The sequence below is a fragment of the Hyaena hyaena genome, unplaced genomic scaffold (assembly GCF_003009895.1).
Source record: "Hyaena hyaena isolate Hyena2069 unplaced genomic scaffold, ASM300989v1 scaffold_131, whole genome shotgun sequence".
Lineage (NCBI taxonomy): Eukaryota > Metazoa > Chordata > Mammalia > Carnivora > Hyaenidae > Hyaena > Hyaena hyaena.
The window spans coordinates 2,593,338-2,613,992 of NW_024080761.1; the positions used below are offsets into that span (position 1 = coordinate 2,593,338).

At 49.7% G+C, this 20,655-nt stretch overlaps 1 protein-coding gene across 2 annotated transcripts in view; it reads left to right on the top strand.

Annotated features, from left to right (window-relative positions):
* TTLL9 (tubulin tyrosine ligase like 9) overlaps positions 1-20,655 on the top strand; it is a 35,544-nt gene that overhangs the window by 14,324 nt on the left and 565 nt on the right. For both annotated transcript variants that reach the window (XM_039237674.1, XM_039237675.1), the window contains exons 6-14: positions 5,815-5,883; positions 6,452-6,526; positions 7,680-7,770; positions 8,676-8,716; positions 9,621-9,708; positions 14,654-14,712; positions 15,625-15,821; positions 16,822-16,935; positions 17,285-17,409. In XM_039237674.1, the coding sequence (XP_039093605.1) occupies positions 5,815-5,883; positions 6,452-6,526; positions 7,680-7,770; positions 8,676-8,716; positions 9,621-9,708; positions 14,654-14,712; positions 15,625-15,821; positions 16,822-16,935; positions 17,285-17,409 (859 nt within the window). The remainder of the gene's footprint in view (positions 1-5,814; positions 5,884-6,451; positions 6,527-7,679; positions 7,771-8,675; positions 8,717-9,620; positions 9,709-14,653; positions 14,713-15,624; positions 15,822-16,821; positions 16,936-17,284; positions 17,410-20,655) is intronic.

Sequence of the window (20,655 nt, forward strand, 5' to 3'; positions counted from 1 at the left end):
TTTCGCATAGCTGCCGAGGCGGCGGGGCGGGTCAGGGCAGCCACCGGCCCACCTTTCCCTCCGGAGTCTCCCCAGGCCCTGCTGAGGGCAGGGGTGATGAGGGGGCGAGTTGGACTCAGAAGGCAGTAAGCAGCATCGTCCCCTCCCTGCCACCCTCAGGGACCCCTCTTCCCACCCAGCCCGAGCCCCAGCCCGTCTCCGAGTATAAGAACAAGCCCTTGGCTTTGCCATTTAAAAGTCCGGTTGATGTAAAAATTGCATCGATCCGCACTTGTTTTCCATCGAAACGTTCTCCCCAGCTACCAGCGCAGGGCCTCTGGGTGGGCGGGAGGTAGGCAGCAGGCGGACTGCTCTTGCTCGGCCGGCCTCCCTCATGGGGCTGGGGGCCAGGCGCTGGCTGTCTGTCAGCCCCCCTGCGTCTGCAAAGCTGGCCTAACCCTTCACCCTGGCCCTTCCTCCTGAGCAAACACTAGGCGGCTTTCAGCTCTGGGGGCCTCGGCCCAAATTGCAGGATAGGAAGGGCAGAATTTATCATTGTCTCTCAAGTTTCCCCCAGCCACGGCTTCTCAGACCCTTTCACTGCAATCTTCCAAGAGGTGGGAGATGCCTTGGGCAGTAAATAACAGAAATCACAGCTAAAGGGGGCCCCAAATGAGAGGGCAGGGCCTCTGAACTATTCTCCTCCCTTGGGCCTCATTGGCATCTGGTAGAAATCATGTTTCACACAGTCACAAAATCATGTGTTTGTTTATTTATTTTTAATATTTGAGAGAGAGAGAAACAGAGCGTGAGAAGGGGAGGGGCAGAGAGAGGGGAGACAGGATCTGAAGCAGGCTCCAGGCTCTGAGCTGTTGGTACAGAGCCCGACGCGGGGCTCGAACTCACAAAGAGTGAGATCATGACCTGAGCTGAAGTCAGTACTCAACCAACTGAGCCACCCAGGCGCCCCACAAAATAATGTGTTTAAAAGAATAAAATAGTTTGGTTATAAAAAGAAGGAAGTCTACTGAGAAAACAGTTATCAGACGGTTAGTCTGGGTCCTCTGAGAAACAGAGACGAGCATGCTGGGAGTTTTGCCTGTGAGAAACGGGGAGGGAGTGGAGGGAGCTGGGGCGGCCGTCAGACCCCAGCGAGGGAGAGGGGGAAGGAAGAGCAACATCCAGAGGCTGGTCAGCAAGGCCTGGGGGAGGCCTCAAGCCAGAGGAGGCTCCTGTCTCCCAGGGGTGGGCCAGCCCTCAAGTCCCCCTCGGTTCTCAGTCGGTGGCAAGAGCGGCCCCTGCAGGCGGGGCCCCACAAGCGCAGCGTGGACTGCAGTGTCTTCTCACAACGGCCACGCAAACTATTAAATGTTTTTAATGCAGTAGCAACATATGTGCTTTTCATCGTCAATGTAAGAGAGTCTAACAGCAGGCCCCATTGTCACCATAATTTCAAAGTCACCAGGAGCTGAAACAATACTTTGAGATGCCTGCGACTGTAATGTGATCTAAAAATATCCAAGATTTCTTTTGAAAGCAAAATCACAGGCGTGGCTGATACCACTAGGATTTGTTGTCCACCTTCATAATGGAACGCGGTGGGAAAATCTGGTTAGGATGAAAAATTTTCTTCGCATTCAAGTTTACAGACCCCAGGACATTTCCCTTACCGATGAAAAGTCGACTCAGGGGCCGTTTCAACATCACCGGACAGTTGGACGTCATCACTGGCTCCCACCCCGTTGGGCTGGCTGCTCCTCTTGGTCAAAATGTGGCTGCCAAGCTCTAGCTTCACCACCTCACGCCTCCACTATTGCCGCAGGATTGAAGGAACACCCTGGTCTGGTGTCCCTTTTGAAGGAGACACAAACTTCCCGGAGGTCACCGCAGTAGACTTCTGCTGGCATCCTGCTGGCCCTGGCTGAACCGGTCACATGGTGGGGGCATGGGACCATCACAGGCATCAGACCTCGCAGAGGACAGGGCCACCAGGAAGAGGTGATCCAAGTGAGGTTCGGTTGGGAGCGCCTGGCTGGCTCCGTCGGTAGAACTTGTAATTCTTGATCTCAGGGTCGTGAATACAATCCCCATGTCTGGTGTAGAGCTTACCTTAAAAAACAAGCAAACAAATACCCAAATGGGGTTCTGTCGGCAGAGAAAAAAGGGAATTTTTTCCCCCTACTCGTCGTTGCTGAGTAGACCACCAACTACGTCTGTAACACCCAACGAATGCCACACAATGAATGTCTCATGAGAAATGACCCCCAGGGCCAGCGTGTTGAGGACCATGAATGGCCACAGGTGGTACAAAATCTAAGTATGGCTCATTCCAATAATCCATTCATATTATTTTCCAACTGAAAACATATCTTTTCATAAAAATAATATAACTTACTCCCAGATTATCAAGCAAGACTGATACTCCCGGGGGGCAGGACCATGCTGACCATGTGATTTTGGGGACGCCCCGGCACGTGGCAGGAGGAACATGCGTTTCCGTCTTGAGAAGCACAGATTTAACTCCCTGGGGTTGTCACCTACCGGCCGGGTAACCTTGAACAGAGTGATTGGCCTTGTTCCTTGGTTTCCTTGGCTGCAAAATGGGGATGATGTTAATGCCTACAGAGAAGATTTTTTTTTTGCCGAGCTTTAAGGAGCTGATGCGTGTAAATCTTTGTGCCTGGCACGCAGGAAACATCTTAGCGGCTCCTCTTAGAAACCATTCCCCTAAAGTTAGTGTTCTGGTTCTGTCCCCATGCCCCAAAGTTCAGTGGCCTGAAATGAAAATCCTGTCTTATTTATTAGCTGGTGAGCTCTAGTTTGGGCAGCATGTATGGGACTGGAGACATTTTCGTGAATGGTTTTGGAAACTACGGTCTGCTGGAGCTAGGTAGTAGGTGATTTCCCGTCTCGACAACCCCGGTATATCACCAGGCAGGAAGTTTACTTTTCACTCTGAGGGTTATTCCCTTAGGAGGGCATCTCCTGGATCAGGCATGTTTGCTAGTATAGTAGCGATGCTTCAAACAATGAAGGCATTTTTATCATCTCAGATAACAAGAAAGCCAGAGTTCCAGGAAGCTCCAGGTTTGGGGATGTGCTCAGTGATGCTATGAAAAGCCCACATTCCTCATCTTTCTTATCTATCATCACTCTGCATCCTCAGCTATTGGCTTTCCTCTGTCAGGCTCATCACCTCCTTGGTGACGGTTGTCTGCCTCACCTCCCCAGACTGTAGCATTCAAAGAAAGAAGGAAAGGAGCCAACATCTCTTTCTCTCTCTCCTTTCCTCTCTTGCTCCCTCCCTCTCTTTCTCCTCCTCCTCAACCCCAACATATTTTTAAAATGTTTATTTATTTATTTTGAGAGGGGAGGTGGGGCAGAGAGAGAGAGAGAGAGAGAGAGAGGGAATCCCAAGCAGGCTCCGTTCTGTCAGTGCAGAGCCTGACACAGGGCTCGATCTCATGAACCATGAGATCATGACCTGAGCCAAAATCAAGAGTCAGACCCTTAACCAACTGAGCCACCCAGGCACCCACCCCAATATTGTTAAGAAGGAAGAAAATAGTTCTCAGAAGCCTCAGAGCCTCAGGCAGATACCTCTTTAGGTCTCATTGACCAAAACTAGTCGCATGGTTCCAGAGAGCTGCATGGGAGGCTGACAACACAGGTGTCTGGTCTTTCCAGAAGGAAGGGGAATGGCTATAGGGAAGGCAGCCAACAAAGGTGGAGGGGTGAGGGGGGGGTCCTAGATCCAAAGGCAGGAACCTTAAAAAAGACTTCTTTTTTAAAAATGTTTTATTTATTTCTGAGAGAGAGAGAGAGAGAGAGAGAGAGAGCGAGCAAGGGAGGGTCAGAGAGAGAGGGAGGCACAGAATCTGAAATAGGCTCCGGGCTCTGAGCCGGCTGTCAGCACAGAGCTGGACACGGGGCTCGAACCCACGAACTGCGAGATCATGACCTGAGCCGAAGTCGGACGCTCAACCAACCAAGCCACCCAGGCGCCCCAGGAAAGACTTCTTAATTGAAGTTTAGTAAACAGAATATGCCCCGATTACAGGGGCACAGCTTGGTCAATTTCATGAGGCGGGCACACTTACATAACAAGCACCCAGCTCCCTTCCGACCCTCTCCCACTCATGACCCCCTGGGTCCCTAACAGCATAGATTCATTTGTCTGCTTTGTTACTTTGTGTAACTGGAATCGTGTGCTATGGCTCCGCTGCATCTGCTTTCTCTCCCTCAGCACTGTGTTCAGGAGATTCATCCGCACTGCGGTCCATGCAGTTTTGATCATCACTGATGTAGATACCATCCCATTGAGTGCGTTTTTGTCCACTTGGGATTTTCAAGGTTGGAGTTATTGTGAATCGTCTGCCACATGTCCTGCATGTGTCCACGGGTGCCCGGGGTTTCTGCCGGGTGGGTGGCCCAGGAGAGGAATTGCTGGCTCAGAGCAGGTGCCTCTGTTCAGCTGTAGTGGAGGCTGCCCGTTTCCAAACAATGTGCACGCCCACCAGCAGTTGTGAGCTCCGGTTTCTCCGCCACCTCGCCAACACGTGCTGTCGTCTGTCTTTAGTTGTCACCGCTCTCAGGGAGCGTGGAGTGGCATCCTCTTGGGGTGTTCGTCTGCACTTCTGTAGGGCTAGTGAAGTGGAGGGACTCTTCATGGTTTACGCTGGGTCATCTCTTTCTACATGAAGTGAACATAAGTCTGCCGTGTGGCTGTGAACTGTGGGAAGCCCTTGATGCGCACTGACTACCAGTACTCCCAAGGTCTTGAGGGCACCCCATCTTCTGGGGGTGCACAACCCCGAATCAGCCGCACAGCACAGCAGGCAGAGAAGGGCTGGGTCTCAGCTCCTGCTGCCCCCATGACGGGGAGCCCTGTGGACAGCCTGCCCAGCCACGCCCAACAGCCCTGCCTGCCCCTACATTGTACAGAGAGCATCACATCGACCGACTTGGCCATGCGCAGAGAAGAACAGAGGGAAATGAGAGTTTGCATTCCCTGGGTGCCTTCATGCCAGAGAAAAGACGACTTGAGGGGATCCAGATCACCCAAGGGGCTGCTCTGGGGCCCAGGAGTCAGGTTTGTTTTAGAAAGCCCTACGGGCAAGAGCCAGGCTGGCAAATTTTATCTCCACACAGGTTAGGCTGTGAAAGCTCCCTGAAACCTGGGTCACTGCTATAGCATAATGCCTAGCACACAGTAGTCACCTCATGTATACCTTTGGGATGACTGCTTAATAGAGCAATCCTGCAACAAATGAGCTGCATCAGGAGGTAGGGGGAGGGTAGCGAGCTCCCTGGCAGGTGACCATTACTGAGGGATTTCACAGGGGGAGTAATGCCATTGGTGCTGACTGCTCTGCATGATATTAAAGATCTTTCCAGCCCCTGGACTCTGTGAAGCCATGAATTATCCATACTGGGATTCAGTAAAGGCAGACTGATCAGTATTAGCTGAAGCAAAACCTAATTAGGGAGGCAAATTGATTTCCAAAAAAAGAATTGGATGATGTGTTCCCAAGACTGTTAGAAATGGTTTTTTAATTGTCTGCTCTTTTGTATTATTCATGCCATTGTATGCCTTTGTGAGCTAAGTCGGCTTCTCTCTTTCCTCTCCGCTTGCCTCTCTCCCTCCCGCCAGCCAGGCTTAGTGCGTTCTCTGTGGCTGGTCCCTTGGGGCTGGGCTGGGCCATTCCTCTGGGGATAGCTGGAAGCCCATGGGACAGAGACTGAAAAATGGGGGGGAGGTGCCCCAGGCACAGGGGACAACAAAGAATCACACAGAGCTGAGAGCGGACCTTTCTGCCCTCACCCCCACCCCAGGTAGCCCGGTCACAGGGAAAGGGCATCTTCCTCTTCCGGAGGCTGAAGGACATCATGGACTGGAGGAAGGTAAGCTTACCTCTCCCCCTTGCTCCTGAAATCTCCCTCTGCCCTTGCTGCAATGAGGGGCCCCTCCTTCCCTCCTTCAAATCTTGGAGGGATGGCAAAGGAGGGTCCCTGAAGCCAGACTGCCTGGGTTCAAATCTTGATTTTGCCCCTTAAAAGCTGTGTGACCCTGGGCAAGATACTTCACCTCTCTGTGCCCACGTAAATGGGGGATAGTAGTGATAGTACCCACTGAGGATGAGTTACTATGCCTAAAACCCGAGAACATTGCCTCTGTACCTGGGTCTCCTGCTCACCTGGTTGGGGAGAGCTTGGCTGACTCTGCAAATCCCAGGCTGCGCCCCTCTCCCCACGACCCCTCCTTATCCCAGGATGCGGTGTAGTAGAGATCCCGGTTCCGATCCTGCCTCCGCCACTCAGCCGCTGTGTGGCCTTGGGAAAACTGCTGACCCCCTCTGAACTTTAGAGACGATAATGGTGCTACACAACCAGCACCTGCCGCATGAGCAGGTGCTCAGTAAATGAATTCTCCCCTCGTCTGTGTGTCTGCTTCCTCGCATGGAACCATCAGGGTACTGCCGGGAAGAAGCTCACCAGCTCAGAGGCCCAGCCAGCCCGGGGCACTGTCAATCCGTGTGGCGGCCATGTGAGTACAGGTGCTAGGTGGCCCCCGGGGCCCAGGAGGGGACGGCCTGGTTACCTCTGTCTTGAAGCAGCTTGGTGGTAGAGGCTGGGGGGTGGGGTGGAGGTATGTGTGATAGTAGGTGTAGAAAATTCTGCCCTGGGGTCCCAGGGGCTCCCTGCCACCGGGCCATCGTGTGTGACCTCACCAAGTGTTTGCCACTTGCCTTTGGGCCTCAGTTTTCTCACAAGGTTGCTGTGAAGGGGGCAGTGGCTGAGGAAGGGCTTTGCGGACCGTACCGTTAGAGGTGTGAGAGAGAGCATTGCTGGGCTGGCCAGGAAAGAATTCGCAGGCAGAGAAGGGAGAGGCACCTGTATGGTGCTCTAGGCAGCACAGACCAATGGAACTTTCCACAGAGGTGGAATGGTGTGGGCCTGTGCTCTCCGGTATGGGGACCACTAGCAACGGCTGACGCTGAGCACCTGAAAAGCAGCTGGTGTCCCTCAAGGACTGGATTTTACATTTCTTTTCTTTCTTTCTTTTTTTTTTTTATCTACATAGCATTTACCATTTTAACGGCTTCTAAAGTATATAATTTAGTGGCATTACGTGTAACCAGCACTGCCATCCACCTACAGAACTCTCATCCGCTTCCAGAACTCTGTCCCCATGAAACACTAACTCCCTGCTTCCCAGAACCTGCCCCCCCACCCCCACAGCCCAGCCCCTGGTAACCACTCTTCTACTTTCTGTCTCTGTGGATCTGACGCCTCATCTAAATGGACTCACGCAGTATTTGTCCTTCTGTGTCTGGCTTATTTCACTTAGCGTAATGGCTTCAAGGATCATCCACTTGATGGCATTTAAATTCACTTATTTTTAATCTGTTTAAATGTAAATAGACAGCACAGGTCTAGAGGTTAAATGTGGAAGCTCTGGGCCCAGCCTGAGGGTCCCCGCCCCCAGCTGTGCCAAGGAGCAGCTGTGTGACCTTGGGCAAGTCACTCCCCCTCTCTGCTTCAGTTTGCTCATCTGTAAAATGGGGGATAACATTAGTCCTTTCCTGATAGGGTTGATTTAAAGACCAAACGATATACCCCGAGGAGAGTGCCTGGCGCAGTGCCTCCTGCACTGGAAATGCTCCGTGAATGTTAATAATAGTTATTGTTACAACCAGGACGCAAGAGGTTCTGATGACCAGAGGGATGAAATCCCCGTGGAGAACTACGTAGCTCAGCGCTATATCGAAAATCCCTACCTCATTGGAGGTGAGGTGGCTGTCTCTGCCCAGAACAGTGTCCGCCACTTGGCTCCTCTCACCGCCTCAGAAACGTCTCCCTTCCCTCCCCCAGTGACCCCATCCTCTCTCGTGGTTTTCAACACCCCCAGATGCCAGTGACCTCCCAGCTCGCTGTCTCCAGCCAGGACCTCATCCCGATAGCCAGATCCTGATGTCCCACAAACCCTCGGGCACCTCCCGGCAACTCAAGCCCAACATGCCTGAGATCCAACCCTCGCCCTCCCCTGCCATGGGGCTCATTCCCCAGCCTTCCCATCGGGACACAGCCCCTCCGGCCCCTGGTTGCTAAGCCAGAGGTCGGAGACCTCTCTTCCCCCACCTTGTCTGATCTCCTTCAAGCTCCCACGCGCTCTTGAATCCATGCGAGCATCTCCATCGTGGCTCTGGCCACTGTCCCTCCCGACCTCACCCATGCCCACTGCTGCCCTGGTCCCCCGTGCTCCGCTCCAGCACAGCCGCCAGGGGGACAAGGCACCCCTCAGTGGCTTCCCACTGTTGTTAAAACGAAATCCAAAAACTGCGCATGATCTGACCTCAGTGACCTCATCTCCTTCCACTCTGCCCTTGGACCAAGCCTTCTGCCCCCTCCGGGCTCTCTGCTCAGGCGGTTCCCCCTGCCCCGAGGCCCACCCCCTCTGGCCTAGGGGGCACCTCTCTTCCTCTAGGTCCCCACTTCTCCACGAAGCCTTCCTCCACCCTGTGTCTGCAGCCTTTCCCCCTCATTAACCCCTCCCCACCCGTCACCCTCTCCTTGTACCTCGTGTGCGTTTACTAGCATTTGCCTCTGCATCTCCACTGCTCTAACCCCCAAACTAGCAGGGTGCCTGGCACGCAGTCAGTCGGTGTTGCATGGGTTCTTTCCTTGTCTGACAGGCCGCAAGTTTGACCTGCGCGTCTACGTGCTGGTGATGTCGGTGAGTAGCTAAGACGGGGTCCTCCTCCAGCAGCAGGTAAGGAAGAAAGAGCGCTGGGAGATGGCGGGGGAGGTGGGGGGGGGCAGAAGCCATTCTGGGTGGGGGGGCGCCTATGTGAGCCTGTCTGATTTTGCCTGCCTGGAGAGCCCAGGGGGCGTCTGAGAGTAAGGCGGGGGCAGGTAAACCGATCCCACTTCTGCCATCTCAGAAACCCCAGAGTCCGGATTTGCCGTCCACCTGTCCCTTATCCACTCAGCCATCCATGGTAACCGCAGCTAACCCATTCTGAGCACTTCCTAAGTACCAAGCCCTGGTATTCAGCAGGTTTTATTTCACTCGGTCCTCCTAATAACCAGAGATGTAGGTTCTATCATTATCTTCGTTTTCCAGGTGAGGAAACAGAATCAGAGGGGTTGAGTGACTTGCCCGAGATCACACACAGGTGACGGACAGAGCTGGGGTTTGAATCCAGGCAGCCTAGTGCCGGTGTCTACTCTCAGACTAGGAGCTGCTACCCTGCCCACCCCCACCCATTCATTCAACAATCATTCAGACCTTCATGAGGTGCTCCTCCCTGTGCGGCCCAAGGACGTAGGGGCATGGGAGGCAGGCTCGGCCCCTGTGCTCCTGGAGTTGACCGTCTGGTGGGGAGCATGAGGGGGGTCGCACATGGTGGTGCAGCAGAGAAGAGTCTCGTTCATTCTGTTCCCTTCTGCATCTGCTCTCCACCCCCAACACCAGGGAGGGGGTAGAATCATTGGAGGCTGTTTGGACTGAGGGGTGATGTGAGAAGGAAGGAAGGACACTCCAGGTGGAAGAAACAGCAGGCGCAAAATCTAGGAGGGGCAGGTGGCTCGCGTTCACCCCCTCCCCTTCCTCTCTGTCCTTGCCCTCCCGGACATAGTACCTCCCGCTGCGGGCCTGGCTGTACCGGGATGGCTTCGCCCGATTCTCCAACACCCGCTTCACACTGAGCAGCATTGATGACCAGTGTATCCTTGGATCCAAGCCTCCCTCTCCCCCGTGTGCCCTGCTCCTCCCCCTCCCCCAGCTGTTCAGGGAGCACTTATTCATTCCACAGAGTGCCAAGCTGTGGTCTGGGCATGGAGACACAGCAGGGAACAAGATGGGCCTGGTGCTTCCCTCCGGGAGCTGACAGCCTTGTGGGGCTGGGGGGAGCCCCCACTGATACCCAGGGGAGCAGCCCCGCTCTGCTCAGAGCAGCTCACCCCAAACTGCTCTACTGGATGACCATCTTGGTGGCCTGCCTGCCATTCACATCAATTCATATTCACAGGATGGGAGAGCTCGGGCCCCTTTGGAGAATGTTTGCGTCCTTTCCTGTGCCTGCACATTGGCTCACACATTCACTCAGACACCATGCCCTCTTTACCCATCGAACTGGCAGAGGCCAAAAATACGACAACACACTATGTTGGTGAGGCTGGGGGAATGCGTGTGTCGCTGGTGGCGTGCAAGTCGGTACAACCGCTTCAGAAGCAATCTGGCAAATGTCTATCAAAAGACAAAAGCACATACCCTCTGACTCAGCCAATTCCCTTCTGAGAATTTACCCTACATGTACACTCACAGTATAGGAAAAGAGAGTTTTAAAGGCTATGCACTGCTCAGCCTTGTTTGTCATAGAGAGGAAGAAAAAAGAGGAAATAATGAAACAGCTCATTTATACAATGGAATACTATGCAGCTGTTAAAAAGGAATAGGGCCGTGCTTTATGTATAGATATGAAATCATCTTGGCGACATATTGTTAATTGGAAAAGAACAAAGTATAGAACTCTGAAAAGTACACTTCCATTCATGTTACAAATTGTATCTCTATATATGTTTGTATCTGTGAGCAGGCATCTCTGGAAGGAAATACAAGAAATTGGGAGCAGAAGTTGCCTTTGGGATGAGAACTGGGCGGGTGGGGACGGGTGGGGAGGAGATAGTTCCTCAGACACATTTTGATGGTTTTTGACTTTTGAACCACACGAGTGTATTATCTGGTTAGAATACTGACATCAGGAGCGCCTGGGTGACTCCGTTGGTTAAGCGTCCGACTTCGGCTCAGGTCATGATCTCACAGTTTGTGGGTTCAAGCCCCCCATCGGGCTCTGTGCCGACAGCTCAGAGCCTGGAGTCTGCTTCAGAGTCTGTGTCTCCCTCTCTCTGTGCCCCTCCCCAACTCAGGCTCTGTTTCTCTCTGTCTCAAAAATAAATAAACATAAGATTTTTAGACGTGAGCATCAGAAGCAAATGGGGTCGACAATCCAGAAACGGAGAGATGATAGATCAGCAGGACTGGATTACAGGCATGCGGGAGAGAAGTAAATGGAAGGTGCTTCCGCTGCTGAGCGTCTAGCTCAGGAAGCGCCGCTGATGCTTCCAGCCAGTTCCCATTCCCTCTGCCTTAGTTTTGTCCCTCGATTACGTCAGTCCCAAGCTCATGCATGTGCGTTGCCTGCATGTGCGAATGGGAGTCACCCTGCTGAATATTTCCTACAATTCCCACCGCCCCCACCGATTTTCCCAACTTTAGCATTTTAAGTAGTTTGTTTAATTTTGTAATTCTAGCAAGCATTTAACATATGCAAATTACCATTTATTGTAGTTTTATCTTTTGACCACTGTGTGTTTTGTTAAGATTAAATGACACCTGTAAAACCCTTAGGACAGTGGCCAGTGCAGAGTGAGTGGTCCCTTCTTCCCTACTTAAAAGTGTGTGTGTATCTCGGGTCGTGGGGCCTGTTAAACAGACCCTGGCCTCTCCCAGGACTAGCTTCTAGTGAACAAGGCTTTGCTGTTTCCACAGTGAGTGAATAGACATGATTTTCCACAACCTCTTTTTTTTTTTTTAAATATTTTTATTTATTTCTAGGAGAGAGAGAGAGAGAGAGCGTGAGCAGGGGAGGGCCAGAGAGAGAGGGAGACACAGACTGAAACAGCCTCCAGGCTCTGAGCTGGCAGTCAGCACAGAGCCCGACGCAGGGCTCGAACCCACGAACCATGAGATCATGACCTAAGCGAAAGTCGGACGCTTAACCGACTAAGCCACCTAGGCGCCCCTTCCACAACCTCTTTTAAGTCTTAAAAGTTGAAATATTTCAAATATATACAAAAATGCAGAAAAAAGACTATAAGAGAAATCCAGGCATTTACCATCCAGATTTAACAAGTATTAATAGTTTGCTGTATTTGTTTCATATATTATGCACCAACTTTTAAAATAATAAAGCAACTTTGGATCATAAAGTAATAAGACATTTTAACCTGACCTTAAATATAGAGATTTACATTTTTATATATAGTTCACATAGAGGTATTCAAATTTATATGCATATATGTACACACATAAAATATAAAAATAATGACAATACAGTACTAATAAACAGGAACAAGTTAAAACGCCCTTGAAGGATGGCAAAATGAATGATAAAGCATCTACCTGCTATTACACAGCTGTTATAATGAGGTCAATCGAAATATCATGGAGAGGTATCTAAAATAGACTATTAAAATGAAAAACAAAATACAGGTACAGACCTGGTATGTTTATAATCCTAGTTTTGCTTTTATGGAACCCTGTTTCTGTTCAGAAGACGGTAAGAAAGGTTGTTCACTGATTTATTAACTCTGAACCTCAAGGAGGATTAGAATCAGGCCAGGAACGTTTGTTTTCAACTTTACACGTTTTCCTACGTTACGAATTGTTTTTACAACCATTAGGGAGTACTTTAATAGTAAAAACAATAAAACACGGAAAGAGTATAGCTTTCACAATAGAAGTAGTAGAGCTGTTTAAAGGCAAACCAGAAAATTCAGAAAATGTGCCAAAAAGACAAGAAGAAAAGAAAAGAAGCCTTCTTTGTTCATATTTTCTAGAGAAAAGCACTTACCCTGACGTATTTCCTCCCAGCTTCCTTTGTACGGTTGGTTCGTGGTTGTTATTGTTGCATTTTACGAAGGAGTGATCTCAACTGTATAAACATAACTTTTTTTCACTACACATACCAGTATTTTCTTTGTAGACATTTTTGTTAGTTACAAAGTATTCCACCAGGTAGACTTACTGCTTTATTAATCCTTCACATTAATAAAGCATTTGGGAGGTATTCGGTTTCCTCCAATTATGATGCACAACTGCTGGAAAGAAACATAGTTGCATAAATCTTTTACTGTATTTAAATGTTTCCCTTCAGATGACATTGCAGAGGCGTAAGTCCTGGGACAAGGGTACATGGCCAGATTGTTTTACAGAAGGTTCTTTTGTATTTTTACCTTTCCATTGACAGGACCCATTTCATCCCAGCTCTCCATGCTGAAGACAATCATTTTATTTTATTTTTTCAAACAGTTTGGGACTTAAAAACAAAATAAAAAGTTTATTTATTTATTTATTTAGAGCACATGTGATCAGGGGAGGGGCAGAGAGAGAGAGGGACAGAGAAAAACCCAAGCAGGCTCTGTCTGAGCTGTCAGTGCAGAGCACGACAGGGGTGTGATCCCATGAACCGTGAAATCATGACCTGAGCAGAAACCGAGAGTCAGACGCTCAGCTGACTGAGCCACCCAGGGCCCATGAGGACAATCATTAAAAAAGACATTTCTAGGGGCGTCTGGGTGGCTCAGTCGGTTGAGCGTCCAACATCAGCTCAGGTCGTCATCTCATGGTTTGTGGGTTTGAGCCCTGTGTCAGTCTCTGTGCTCACAGCTCAGAGCCTGGAGCTATTTCCGATTCTGTGTCTCCCTCTCTCTCTGCCCCTCCCTGACTCACGCTCTGTCTTTCTCTCTTTCTCAAAAATAAATAAACATTAAAAAATTAAAAAGACATTTCTAAAATAATTAGCACATGTAGATGAAGCATATATGGGCATTCATTATACTTGCAACGATTCTGTGAGTTTTGAGCTTTTCCAAATAAAAAGGTTAAAACATATGTAACTGACTTAATGGGGAAGCAAGATTTTGCCTTATAATTTGCATTTCTTCCAATTTGTACTTCTTCCCCATTTACATCCTTTTATTTATTGTTTCTTAATTGTTTTTAATGTTTATTTAGTTTTGAGAGAGAAACAGAGCGTGAGCAGGGGAGGGACAGAGAGAGGGAGACACAGAATCCGAAGCAGGATCTAGGCTCTGAGCTGTCAGCACAGAGCCCAATGCGGGGCTGAACTCAGGAACCTTGAGATCATGACCTGAGCCAAAGTCGGACGCTTCACCAACCGAGCCACCCAGGCGCCCCCCACCCATTTACATCCCTTTAAAATTATGTTTCTTCTATTACTAGAAACTTTAGGCATTTTCCCAGATGGTCTTTTAGTAGTTAATGTTTTCCCTGATGTTTTCACACCCCCTCTATCTTGTATCTCTTAGGGTCATAACTTTTTATTGTTAACAATTTATGTGGAATTTTCATCTGACAAAAACATTAGTCTGTCATATTTGCTACAAATCTTTTGTCTAGTCATGCTTGCTTTTCATTCTTGCCCTGATGTCTGATTAGTTTTATTTTTACATTGTTGGCTTATCCACTGACTTCCTCTGTGATTTCTCTTGTTGTTTTTAAGCTAAAAAAAATTCCCGCCGAAAGATTTCATAACTAATCATCTCCACTTCTGTACAGACTGGTTTTGATTGTTGGCTTACTCTTTGCCTGTTTCCCCCACCTAAGCACCCCCACTTAATAGGTGGGGAAACAGGCTCAGGGGTTAAGTGACTGGCTCCGGGGCACGCAGCCCATAAAAGGCACAGGTGGGATTTGAACCCAGGCCCATCTGAACCCAAGGCCCACATACGTGATGTCTGGGCTATTGTGTCACCTTCCTCATCAATGTCCAAGCAAAAGTCTCAGTTTGGTCTCCAGGGGTTCCATGGAACAGGGCTCGCCCCCCTTCTTGTTCGCACTTGCCCTTGACCACCTACCATCTCCCAGATGTGCACCTCACCAACGTCGCTGTGCAAAAGACCTCTCCTGACTACCATCCGAAGAAGGTGAGGAAGCTGCCCTTGTGGCCTCCAGGGCCAGCCTTCTGGGACTGGGTTTGGGGGAGGGATGGAACATCAAGGAGCCCAGGACAGGCCTATCTTGGGCTCATAGTTCTAGTTTATTAGTGAGGTCAGGGCTACCCTTCCAGTTTGCAAGAGTACAGACAGAGGCCTATACATCAAGTGTCTGAATAGTTAAAAGTTACAGATCAAAGACACACACCCTGTAACAAAATAACAAAATGTGTTCTATCCTCCTACCTTGATAAGTATGTCTGTCTATCTATCTATCATCTATCTATCTATCTATCTATCTATCTATCTATCTATCTATCTATCTCTGTATCTATCATCCATCCATCCATTTATCTATCTAATAACCTATAGGCCATGTTCAAGTTTAGAATTCTGACTTCTCAGAGTTAAGAGCCAGAACAGAGGGGCACAGGGAGAGCTGGCCTCCATTTCACACCCACTCCTTTTCCCTCCCCCAGCCCTCCCCTACACAGTGGGGGGCCTCCCGCATAAACACACCCCTAGCTCCCTGGAAACAGTATTCAGTAGGTCATCTTTGGGCCTCAGAGGGCAGTCTGTCCCCAGGAAGGCAGGCTGAGGGAAGAGACCTGTGTAGGGTGTTCAGGCAGTGCCTTCTGGGGGCCTGGGTACTCAGGCTGTGTTCTAGAAAGAGGGGCACAGGCTCTGGGTGGGCACAGCCGCCCCCTCCCCCGGGCAGGCAGTAGCTTTCCCCTGCAAGTGGGACAAACTCAGAGTCCTAATCCTAGGACTCAGGTCTGGGACCCCCTTGTCCAAACCCAAGGCCCATGCTAATAGGGATTGTTTGAGGGGGGTCCCAGCTGGCTGGGTCCCGGTTAATGGAGGCCCCCTCTCCCACCCCTCACTGGGCGCTTGGGGCCACAGGGCTGCAAGTGGATGCTGCAGCGCTTCCGCCAGTACCTGGCGTCCAAGCACGGGCCAGAGGCAGTGGAGACGCTCTTCAGCGACATGGACAACATCTTCATCCGGAGCCTGCAGAGCGTGCAGAAGGTGATCATCAGTGACAAGCACTGCTTTGAGCTGTATGGCTATGATATCCTCATAGACCAGGACCTCAAACCGTAAGTTGGCGAGCTGGCAGCCCGGGCAGGGCATGGGGGGGTAGCGTTTCACACACTCTGCACCCCGACTGCCCATGTTTGATCTCTGCCACTGCTAGTTCTGTGCCTCAGTTTGCCCATCTATAAAATGGACATTGTGCCTATAGAATCACTATGAAGAATAAAAGAGGTATTTTCTGTAAAGCACTGAACCCCATGCCTGGCACTAAGAGACCTTTCCTGAACATGTGCTGAGCCCATGCTCCTTCCCGAGTACCAGGCAAGAAACTTCTCCATCAGGCCTGCTGCTCTCAGGATGCAAAGTGCCACGTAAGGGAATAGTTCTACCATGTCACTTCCTGTCAAGAATTTGGTGCACCCGTGGCATGTCTGGGTGGCTCAGTCAGTTGAGCATCCGACTTTGGCTCAGGTCATGATCTTACGGGTTTGAGCCCCGCATCGGGCTCTGTGCTGACAGCTCAGAGCCTGGAGCCTGCTTTGGATTCTGTGTCTCCCTCTCTCTCTCTGACCCTCCCCTGCTCATATTCTGTCTCTGTCTCTCTCTCTGTCTCTCTCTCACTCGCTCACAAATAAACATTAAAAATTAAAAAAAAAAAATAGACTGGAATGCTCTTCACCACTGTCCACCCCTCCCAGCTTCTGCCACCCCCAGCAGCCATTGCCCCCCACAGGCAAAAGCTCACTAGGAAAGGGGAGTCTGTCTTGTATGCACAGCTCTTTTGGAAGAAGGAAAGCAGTATGAGGGCACCCAGATCATTCCACCCCCTCCAGCTTGCCTCATTTGTGTACCGCCCTGTCCCTGCAGGGATTTCAAGTTTGTGATGACTGTTTTTCAAAAACGTTTTAGCCACTGAAACCTTTCTTCTAGTGGAAAAACGGAGATAGCAACCTTGGTGGAATTGAGGGTTAGGCCCAGGCACCCAAGCTAGCCTCTCAGGGAGATTCCAGGGTCCCCAGGGACCAGGTAACCCTAAGGCTCTCCTTTTCCCTCCTTCCCCAGGTGGCTCCTAGAGGTCAATGCATCCCCATCGCTGACAGCGAGCAGCCAGGAGGACTATGAGCTCAAGACCTGCCTCCTGGAGGACACCCTGCATGTCGTGGACATGGAGGCCAGGTGGGGCAAGGCAGCCTCGCTCAGGCACCCATGTGTGACAGCTGGGGCTCCTATCAAGGAAGGTGGACAACTCAGAACCCTGGACCTGAGTGGCCCTTAGAGATGGTTCAGGCCTGCTCACCATTTTACAGATGGACAAACTGAGATGTCCACACAGGATTGGGTCCTGGTCCAACTGGGGACAGTATGGGAGATGACCCCCCTGAGACCTGGGAAATGGGTGGGCAAAAGAAGAAATTCTGACAGCGTGGGCACCTATAGGGTGCGGGGAGGGATCGGGGGCCTGGCCTGGGTCTTAGGCTTCACCAGGTGCACCTTCATTACCCCCGTGTATCTCCTGCCCGTCCAGGCTCACAGGAAGGGAGAAGCGAGTGGGAGGCTTTGACCTCATGTGGAATGATGGCCCTGTCAGCAGAGAAGAGGGGGTTCCTGACCTGTCGGGGCTGGGGAATTTTGTGACCAACACACACCTCGGTAAGTGGGGCCAGGTGGGGCGTGGGCACGGGGCATGTGTCATGAGAGAAGCCAGGCAGTCTCGGAGGCAGGTTGGCGCAGTGGTTAGACTGCTTTAATTTGATCTGCAATTTACCAGCTGTGTGATCTTGGGCAAGGGCTTAACCTCTCTGTTCCTCATCTGTAAAATGGAGATTGAAGAGTTTTTATCTCAATATATGCCTAGAACACCACCTGGCACATAGCAAGAGACACTATCAGGAGGTAGATTTCAAAAGGCTTAGCTGGAAAGCAACCCCCAAAGATGTACAATATAGCAAAAGAAATTCAGGGTTTGACTTTAAACTTAGTTTTGAAAAAGAGAAACATTTTCTTGATTATAAAAATTATTCACTCCTTGTAGAGCATTTGAAAACTGAAAGGGAATAAAAAACTGTCCAGACAGAACCAACTTTAACAATCTGTTGTATTCCCTTCCAGTTTTTAAAAAATGTATATATTTATACTTTTTCTTTACAAAATTGGCATTGGGCTGGAATTTTGAGTCCCACTTTTCCACGTAGCACATTTCATGTCATTCAACAATATTAATAAGAGCCTTTCTTTAGGAAACACTTTTTTGGCCAGGTCCAAGCTTTCCATACATTAGTTCATTTTTAGGCAGTTTCTATCATTTTATGGATGGGGAAATGGTCTCCAGATGTTACGTAACTTGCTGAAGGTCCCAGTTATAAGTGGTGAGGACTTGAACCCCAATCTCTCTTCCTCTAAAACCTGAATGCTTGGCTGCTAGAAAATCCTGCCTCTTAGCACAGTTAAAAACAAAATTACTATACAGCAGTAAAATATTCCAGCTTGTATATAGGTCAACCTTCCTAAATCAATTTCTTATAATTGAGCATTTGGTGTGATTCCAATTTCTTACTTTTATAAATAATGCCGTGCTGTGATGAACATCCTCTCACATAAAACTCAGCTGAAATTCTGGCTATTTCTTTAGGACAGATTCCTAGAGGTAGAAGTATTGGGTCAAAGGGATGGACTTATTACAGCCAAATTGCTTTCTAGAAAGATTACACAAATTTGCCTGTCCTGAATTTAAAAAATCATAAAAAAAAATACAACAAAAAAAACCTTTGTCAAATTGATAGGTAAAAAAAGTATTTTTGTTTTATGTGCATTCCATTGATTACTGGGGAGGTTTCAGATTTTTCAATTTTGTGTTTCTTCAAGGTGTCCATATTCTTTATGTATTTTTCAGTGGGTTGTTCTCTAAATTTATAAAGGCCTTGATATTAATACAGTGATGATATTACCCCTCTGTCAACTTATTTATATTTTCCTGAATTTGTTATTTGTTTTCTAAATTTTATTTAAGTGGCGCTTTTTGTTTCATGAAAAGAAGTTTTAAATCAATTTTAGGGTTTGATAGGATTTAGGATTGAGTTTGGCTGCAAGCAACTGAAAAGCCAAATAATAGTTACACAGAGAGGGAGCAATCTGTCTTGACCCATAGGATGTCCTGGGGTAGGCCAGACAGGGCTAACACAATGGATGCAAAATGCCCCAGAGACCCAGTGCTTTCTTCTTTCCACTCAGTGACGCTTAGTAGGTTGCCCTGGTCCTCGTGCTTGTTGCCTCATGGTTGCAAAATGGCTGCTCCTACTCCAGACACTGTGTCCTTGTCCCAGGGAAGAAGCAGGAAGGCCCAAGGGCCAAGGCTTTTCCTTCAAGATTTGACTCTTTATTCCAAAAGGCAAACCCTCCCAGGGCTGACATCTTACTGGCAAGAACTGGGTCACGTGACCACCCCAGAAACAAGGAAGCCTGGAATGTCGATTAAATCGCTTGAGGAAGGCGGAGGAGAGGGGGTTTGTGAAAGGCAGATTCCCTAGTGTTTGCCGCGTTGTGTTGTTGGAAGATGACTATACAGCGCTTTCAGGCTTTGCTGTGCATATATGGAATCATCGGGAAATCTTGTTAAAAGGCAGATTATGAATTCGGTAGGTCTGGGAGGGGGGCCTAAGATTCTGCCTTTCTAACAAGCTCCGAGGTGATGCTCTATTAGCTAACAGTTGCTGTGTAACAAACTCTCCCCAAACCTAGAGGCTTAGAAGAACAACTACTGTCCTATTTGCTGATTCTTCAAAGAGTGCTGGAGTCACTCATAGGGCTGCAGGCACCCGGCCCATCCGCGGAGACACGATGGCCTAGAATAGCCTCATTCACACGGGTGGTGGTTGCTGCTGGCTGTCAGCGGGACCTCTCTTTCCAGGTGGCCCCTCATTCTCCAGCAGCCCTGCCCTGGCTTCTCAACAGGGTAGTCTCATGTTCCAAGAAGGTGGGAGAAGACCTAGCAGAGCCCCTCGAGGCCTAGGCTCAGAGGTCCCACAGTGTGGTGGTGTCCTTCCGTCACAATCCATCAGTCAAAGCTGCCCCAGCCCAGATTCACAGGGCGAGGAAATGGAGCCCGCCACCGGATCAAGGAGCAGCAGAGTCACCTTGCAGGCAGGCGTGCCTAGAGGAACGGAGGAGTTGCTGTGGCCAGAGTGGCCCACCATGTGCCTCAGATAGCACTGCTGCTTACCCCCCCCCCCCGCCCCCGCCCCTGTCTGAGTCGCAAAGATCCAGAACAGGGGTTCTCTGGCTTGGCTGCTATAGGAATTGTGCAGGAGCTTTCAAAAATACGGATGCCTGCTGGAGGTGAAGATACAGTTGGTCTGGCCCTTAGGATTTTTAAAAGGTCCCAGTTGCCGCTAAAGCACAGCCTAGGTAGAGAGCCACTGCTTTAGAAGTCTCTAGAACAATCCCCAAGCCTCCAGTGGAGTATCTGGGTGTGAGTACAAGGGAAGCTGGTCGGGGTGGGAGGAGCATGGATAAGAGGAAGTGCTGAAGGGTTTAACCGTTTAGGTACCAGGCACTGTGCTAGCCTGCAATGCGTTTTCACCAAGCAAAGCAAGAGAAAAGGTTAAGAGCTTGGCCTGTCTATGCTGACAGTGCAGAGCCTGCTTGGGATTCCCTCTCCCACCCCTGCCCTTTCCCTGCTCACACACTCTCTCAAAAACAAAAAGGGTGTGGCCTCTGGAACTAGATCTGGGTTCCAGTCTCAGTGCCACTTGCGGTGTGATTTGGAGCAAATTTCTTAACCTGTCTGAGCCTCAGTTTTCTTCTACACGTCACTCCTGTGAAGGCTGAACATCCACATCCAGCACGTGGGTTGAATGTTACCTTTTTTTGGTGATCCTTACATTCACTCCACAAAGCAGG